Consider the following 8,220-nt stretch of genomic DNA (forward strand, 5'->3'; position numbering starts at 1 on the left):
CCACTTGCGGTCGAAAATATAAAATCATGATGAATTTCGGAGCCTGGAATGTGTGCACTCTAATGGATAGTGCAACCAGTGACAGACCGGAGAGGAGAACTGCGATCATCGCTAGAGAACTGAGGAGATGCTCATTGATTATGTCATTGTACGAGCCAGGGAACGTCGTGACGTGAACATCACAAGGGCCATGATTGACACAGATGACTGCTGGACAGATCATCGCCTCATACGCTCCATGTTATCCATCAAACTAAGGAGGAGGAGGAGGGTACAAAAGAAGCAGATCCGGTCAAGACTCAACCTTGAAGGTCTGAATAACACTGTCACTCAACAGAGGATTCAGGCCTGTCTTGGGGAAAGTCTTCGACAGGAATACCCTGATAACATCGAACAGCACTGGAGCCTGCTCAAATCCACTATCCTATACCTGCAAAACCACCCTTGGGTACAAATCCAAAAATCATCAGGACTGGTTTGATGAAAACGACAGTGAGATTGAACAGCTCATCTCCAATAAAATGAAAGCCTTTCGTGCGTGGCAAAATGACATAACATGCCAGATCAAAAGAGCGGCTCACTCCAGAGCTAAGGCGTAAGTCCAGAGCCGTGTGAGGGATCTCAAGAACTCCTGGTGGACAGAAAGGGCTCTGGAAATCCAGAGACTGGCAGACTCTAGTGATACCAGAGGCTTTTTCAGCGCTACTAAGGCTGTTTATGGCCCAAGCTACCGTGGCCTGAATCCCTTGCGCTCAAAGGATGGGAATGAGCTGCTGAAGGACAATGAGTCCATCAACACACGGTGGAAGGAGCAGTTCCAGGAACTCCTCAGTCATGACAGCATAACAGATCCAGACTTTATCAACCACATTCCCCAGAGTCCCATCAGAGAAGACATGGGGTAACCTCCCACCATGACAGAGGTTCAAGATGCCATCAGGAACCTTAGGAACAACATGGCCATCGGTTAAGATGGGATCCCAGCAGAGATCCTAAAAGAAGGTGGACCAGAGCTCCTGTACCACATCCACGCCCTCCTCCTCAAGGTCTGGGAAAAAGAAGAGCTTCCCTCAGAGCTCAGAGATGCTCTAATAGTGACCATATTTAAGAAGGGGGACAAGGCAGAATGTGGAAACTACAGGGGCATCTCACTCCTGTCAACAACAGGCAAAGTCATTGCCTGTCTTCTGGCGAACCGACTGCTACCACTGTCTGAGGAAATACTAACAGAATCACAGTGTGGTTTCCGTCCATCCAGAGCTACAGCCGACATGATCTTCACGGCATGCCAACTTCAGGAGAAATGCCGTGAACAAGGGCAGCCTCTGTACATGGCTTTCATAGACCTGACAAAGGCCTTTGACACTGTAGACCGCCAGGCCCTGTGGAGTATACTAACAAGGTATGGCTGCCATGAGAGGTACATCAGGATACTGAGGCTTCTACATGATGGCATGTCAGCCACAGTGCTCACCAACAGCGGCTCGGAGTCCAAACCCTTCACAATCGAGACTGGTGTGAAACAGAGATGCATCATTGCACCAACCCTGTTCGCAATCTTCATAGCTGCAATACTCCACCTTATTGGCGAGGAGCTGCCTCAGGGGATCCCAATTGTCTACAGGACTGATGGCAGGCTCTTCAACCTGCTCAGGTTCAAAGCCAAGAGCAAGGTCTCCAACACCACCATCACGGAGCTCCAATATGCTGATGATAACGCCATCGCAACACACTCTGCCGAGGACCTCCAGGGCATCCTGAATGCGTTTGCTAAGGCATACAGAGCCCTGGGTCTAACATTGAACATCACAAAGACTACATTAACCTCCATCCAACCAACCATCTACCCAACCTACCATAAAAGTGAACAACACCCTGCTTGAAACTGTTGACCACTTCCCCTATCTTGGCAGCCTTCTTTCATCTAAAGCTGACATAGACTCAGAGATCAGCCATCGCCTGAGCTGTGCTAGTGGAGTGTATGCAAGACTCAGGAGAAGAGTCTTTGAAGACCAGGATTTAAAAGCCCAAACAAAGCTCCTGGTTTACAGGGCTGTTGTCCTCCCTACCCTGTTGTATGGAGCTGAGTCTTGGACCACCTATAGCCGGCACCTCAAAGCCCTGGAAGGACATCACCAGAGATCTCTGCGGAAGATCTTGAGGATCAGTTGGGAAGACAGACGCACCAACATCAGCGTTCTGGAGGAAGCAACCATGCTCAGCATCACCAGCACAACAATGCAGCACCAACTCCGATGGACAGGTCACATCATCCGCATGCCCAACACACGGCTCCCCAAACAGATCCTCTACTCATAGCTGAAGAAAGGTCAGCAAGCTGCCGGCGGCCAAAAGAAAGGCTTCACGGACAACATCAGAATCAGTCTGAAGAAGTTTCGCATCATATCAAATGACTGGGAGCACCTTGCACTGGACAGGCGCACTTGGAAAAAATCCTTGCAGGAAGGAGCTACATATCATGAAATGGAACTCCGTAGCATCGCAGAAACAAAGTGAAAGCACTGCAAGGAAAGACAGAAAAAGGCTCCACCACCACAAACCACCTGGACTTTCCCCTGCCCGTACTGCACCAAAATATGTGGATTGCGGATTGGCCTCCACAGCCATCTGAAGACCCATAAGTAGATGACCCTACGAAGAGGACAGTCATACTCGCTTTGAGTGACCGCCGATGATGATGATGATATATATATATATTTACACCCCTAATACATATATATATATATATATATATATATATATATATATATATATATATATACGTATTAGGGGTGTAAATCGCGGGTTTTGTCAGGATACGATATCATATCGATACAAAGAATCACGATACGATATTTGCCGATATCTTAAAGCCTGCTGTGATTCATTCACGATACATCACGATATAGTGCTCCACGATCGATATTTTTATTTATTTTTTTTAAATAAAAAATATAGAACTATATCCTGATTTATAACAATTCATACGCAAAATCAACAAGGTACTGCAAACTCTTTATTTAGGAAATGACATTTAGTAGTATACAAAGTGCTTATTTTAACACTGAACTTGATCAAATTCCTATATTTTTTCTCATATAAGTAAAGAAAATGAATATTCTTTCTTTTTTTGTAATACCATTAACTTTAAAGTGCATTACTGAACAAAACAAAAATAAGTTCTTTATAATGAAAGTAGTAAACATTACACCTTGACCATATGTTCTAATCCAAATGCAAAAAAAAAACATTCTCTTGCAATACCAGAGAACTATACATAAATAAAATATGTATGTTGTTATTTAACTCTTCTATAAAACAAAAATAACTTAATTTATAACTCTTTATATAGAATTTTAACATTACACGGTGTCTACTCTTTGAACTGTTCAATATGGCCAATAATACAACATGTAGTGCAAAATCAAAAGTAGTTTGTCACATGTTTGTTTAGTGCATTGAAATTTGTGATAGTGCGTTCTTTGTTAGGTTCTTCTTCAAGAAAATCCAATGATCGACATGCTCAGGTGTCAAAACACTACGTTCTGAGCGGACAATGTCACCTGCAGTGCTAAATACATGCTCGGAGGGCACGCTTGTCGCAGGAATACAGAGATAGGTTTTGGCTAGATTTGCAAGGAGGGGAAACTCCATTTCATGACTTCCCCACCATTCTAACAGATTACCTTTGAGTGTTAATAATTCAGTCTCTTTGTATCTATTTACTTCCATCTCTGCCAGCTGCTTGGATGTTTTCACGAAGTTGCTGCTCGCAGTGTATGTGTCCTCAAACAGATCCTCCATTGCTTTGGTTTTTTTTGAGACAGGAACATATTCTAAAATGACACAAAAACACAAACATCGTTTTAGGGCTCAGGTTTATAATAATTATGCAGAAAACAAAATTAGGTGTTATTTAATTATGCAGAAAACACACACCTGAAGCATGGAGCTCATCATCACATGCCTCTTCAGATGGGTGTGTTGTGTGAGTTTCCTCCATTGCAGTGCCATCATGAGCCTGTGTGTCTTCCTATGAACCGAAAAAAGATGTGCATTGTTAATAATTATCTGGTAATACATTTATCATGTGCTAGTATTTAATCTTACTTACTTTTTGGTCCCACAGCTGTGTAGCCTCATTTATGATATTCTTGAATGTGGCATCCCTCTCCTCTTCGCACAGAAAGGGCAGGGTCTTGAATCTTGCATCAAGGGCAGCTGCAGTGTTTAATACTTCTTGGACATCTGTGTAACGATGCTCGAGCTCTTTGGCCATTGTTTGTTTCATTTCTTTGATCAGTGGCATGTCATCCTCACAGACACTGAAATGTTCAATCAACTTACTTTTAAGTGGAGCAATGACTGAGATAATTGGTTGTGCCTCCTCACACATTATTGTAGTTGCAGTTTTCACAGGCCTCAGTAACTGTATCATTTCTTCAGCTGTGGATATGTCATCTTCATTTAGTGTTTGTAAATCATTCTTCATGGACTTTCTGATTTTTTGGTCAAGCTGTGTAGCACACACAGCAGCCTGTTGCTCCAAAAAACGCTCCAGCATATCAAACGAGCTGTTCCAACGTGTGATGACATCTTGGATGAGTTTGTGTGGTGGGAGATCAAGTAGTTTTTGTTTCTCTTTTAACACAGCATTGGCCAGCGTGCTGCGGTGAAAAAAACTCACAACACGACGTACTCTACCTAAAAGACGGGCAGCATCATTGCATTTGAGTCCTTTTTGAGTTGCCAAGTTGATAGTATGTCCAAAACATTTTATGTGCGGTGACAGATGCGCCTCTATTCCTGCTACGGTCATGTTCCTGGCATTGTCAGTTACAAGAGCTGGGTTTTTATCTGCAATGTGCCATTCTTCACATGCTTCGTTTAGGACAGAGGCTAGGTTCGGTCCTGTGTGAGAGTCACTTAAAACGCGAGTCTGAAGCACGTAGTTTTTTAGCGTCCATGCTGTATCAATGTAGCGGCAAGTGACCGTAATGTAGGCTTCAGTTGAGCGAGAAGTCCATCCATCTGTAGTGATAGCAACCCGTTCTGCTTCCTTTAGTTCGTGTAATACCTCCGCTTTAGCACGAGTATATAGACGTGGTACACGTTTCACTAAAGTACTGTCTCGATGGTACTGTATATCTGGGCTCTAGCGTATTCATCAACTCGGAAAATCCCTCACCCTCCACGCTACTAAACGGTCTCAAGTCTTTACAAATATACCGTTTTTTTCCGTGTATAATACGCAAAATTTAACTAATTTATTGTCCTAAAATCTGGGGTGCGCATTATGCATGGGTACAATTTTTTTTAAAATTTTTTTTTAAAATTTTTATTTTTTATTTTTAAGAAAATCTTGGTACTGGTACGAGTATTGATTTATGTATTGTTCTCTTCTTGTCATGTTGTGAAAGAATGTGGGTTGAATAAATACCGAAAGAACAATAGTGTGTTTGTACTGTGCTCTGGTCATTTCGTCAAAGAAGGGATAATAGTCCTCTTCTCTTCTTGACTGACAATGAATGTGATAGTTTACTACAATCAGCAAATAACAAAATGCGTATTACAGGTAATATTTTAGTTCACAACACTTTGCCTTGTTCCTTTCGTCTCTGCTGTTCACTTCAAACACGCTCCATACGAACGCAATGCTCTCGTATCAGACGCTTGCTCGATCACCTGCTCGTTTGCTGTCACAATGTACCCTACACAAATCCGAAACATTTGTTGCGGCTCCGAGTCACGACGAGGGGCAAGTTTTGGTTTCCAAGGGTGTTTTTATTCCTCTTCAACGTCTCTCCCATACAGAGCCGCCTTTTTCACATGTCCGCACGTCACTTTCCTCTCTTTTCATCTGATCGCGGTGGTGCCTTTACGGGCAGTCGGAGAAATCAACGCCAACAAAAAAAATACATCCAGCCTAGTTAAGACCATACCAAAGACTATAAAAATGGGACCCATTGCCTCCCTGCGTGTGTGACGATCATTGGGACTTAAAAAAAAATAAAAATAAAAAATTTAAAAAAATTAAAAAAAAAAAGAAAAAATTGGGTGCGTATTATACATGGGTACAGGCTTTTTTCCAGCATCAACATGCCATTGTTAGGGTGCGTATTATACATGGGGGCGCATTATACACGGAAAAAAACGGTAATATGAAATTGCAGCAGTGATGGATTTAGCTCGTTGAGAGTTTTTACTTAGCATTTGGGGGAAAAATGTGCTCACGGAGGGCGTCGTGTCCGTGTTGTTTTCGCGGCCGCTGCTTGAGGGAGAGATGTCGTGTTTTTTCTTTAAATGTGCGGCGAGATTTGTGGTGTTCCCTGAATATTTGATCACCGCATGGCAGAATTTACAAACTGCACGTGTCTTGTCCGTTGAGCCATCTTTTCTTTGGAATCCAAAGTGCTTCCAAACGAATGACTTTAAGCCTAAAGGGGAGCAAATGTCCTCGTCTTTTTGGACACTAGCCATAGCACCAGCCCAGGAGCCGCGTAGTTGTCGCCTCCCCTTTCACGTGCCTGCTCTGCTCACAACACAACACACCGCGCACTGCTCCCGGAAAGAGGAAGCAAGCAACAATGAACTGGATTTCAAAATAAAGTCGCGTCTAATGTCCGAGGTCAAACACGGCGATATAAATCGATGTTTACGTTTAGCATCGATGCCAATAAATCGTAGAGCATTATATCGATTAATCGATTTAGGGCTGTGGACTTGGACTCGGGGACTCGGACTCGGTCGGACTCGGTCATTTTTGCCGGACTCGGACTCGGTGCTGATTTTGACTGAGTCCACCGAGTCCGACAATAAAAAAAATACGTTCAATTTTATTTTCATCCTGCTGCTGAGAATGCGCGTAGGAATACTGTCCACAGCCCTGCTTACGATCAATGCGGCCGAGGTTGATGGGTCCACATCGACGGAGGAGGATGAGTTTGAAAAAGAACTTGACAGCATTGAGCGCCGCCGGCGTTTGTCGGCCGCCACCTCGCCAACCGACATAGATGAAGAAATTGGGGCAATGTTGGCACTTGGTCGAATGAAAGAGAGCCCATTTGTTACAGCTGATCGTTATCCGTCCGGCCTCAAGGCAGCGACTCGGACACTAACAGCAATGCCAATCAGCCAAGTCAGCGTAGAGCGCCTGTTTTCCGGGCTCAAGTTTATCATGTCTGATCAGCGCGGCGCGATGAAGGCTGACTTGGTTGAGGCGATTTTGTTCCTAAGAACAAACTCAAGTCGTTGAATTGAAACTTGAAAGTATCTGTTTATTGTATTCGTTTATATGTTTAATAAAGACAAAGCCATCACAACACTGTTGTAATTATTTAGATTTTGATCTAAATTAGCCTTGAATAAAGACTAAGCAATCACATGAATTAACAGAAAAAATGGGCAGCCGGACTCGGACTCGGTGGTCAAGAGGCCGGACTCGGACTCGGACTCGGTGCAAAAATCCGACCGAGTCCACAGCCCTGATGTATATATATGTATATATATGTACCGTAATTTTCGGACTATAAGTCGCACCGGAGTATAAGTCGCACCAGCCATAAAATGCCCAAAAATGTGAAAAAAAACATATATAAGTCGCTCCGGAGTATAAGTCGCATTTTGGGGGGCAATTTATTCGACAAAATTCAACACCAAGAACAGACATGAACGAGCAACAACAGGCTAAACGATACGGTATGCTAACGTGACAAACACAAACGAGGAGCTGAGAACGGGCCTGACGTAACATTGTTATTTTAAAAAAACTATTACATAAATAACACGTTTATAAAACCATCTGTGTCACTCCAAATCATTAAATCCATCGATCGTCCTTTGTCAACAATGCCGTGTGCCGCGCCGCAGTTCAAATTATTCCACAGGCCCATACAACGATATATAAACTATATTTTAAATAACTATCACATAAACAACAATATTATCAAACCATTTGTGTCACTCCAAATCATTAAATCCATCGATCAAATTTCTCGTCCTTTATGTCATCCTGGTGACAGAGGACATGTCCAGAGGATATGGCGCTTTAAAGTGTTAATTACTTTATTTGATTTTTTCTCTCTATTTTTCATGTTTTGAATATGTTCAAGATAAAGATATCAAAGCATGTGAAGTGATCAACTATACTAAAAATAACATGTGAAGTGGTCAACTATACTTGTAAGTAAGTGATGTGTTAATGATCAAGTAAAAATTTGT

At 42.8% G+C, this 8,220-nt stretch overlaps 1 protein-coding gene across 1 annotated transcript; it reads right to left on the bottom strand.

The window, feature by feature from the left end:
• Positions 1 to 3,373: 3,373 nt before the first annotated feature.
• LOC119115093 (E3 SUMO-protein ligase ZBED1-like) lies at positions 3,374 to 5,221 on the bottom strand. Its single transcript, XM_037239281.1, has 4 exons — positions 4,115 to 5,221; positions 3,940 to 4,033; positions 3,580 to 3,836; positions 3,374 to 3,385 (listed from the first exon to the last, which is right to left on the bottom strand). Exons 1-4 carry the CDS (start codon positions 4,817 to 4,819, stop codon positions 3,374 to 3,376), a joined length of 1,068 nt encoding a protein of 355 aa, XP_037095176.1. The 5' UTR covers positions 4,820 to 5,221.
• Positions 5,222 to 8,220: the final 2,999 nt, after the last annotated feature.

This window comes from Syngnathus acus, chromosome 21 (genome assembly GCF_901709675.1).
Source record: "Syngnathus acus chromosome 21, fSynAcu1.2, whole genome shotgun sequence".
Classification (NCBI taxonomy): domain Eukaryota; kingdom Metazoa; phylum Chordata; class Actinopteri; order Syngnathiformes; family Syngnathidae; genus Syngnathus; species Syngnathus acus.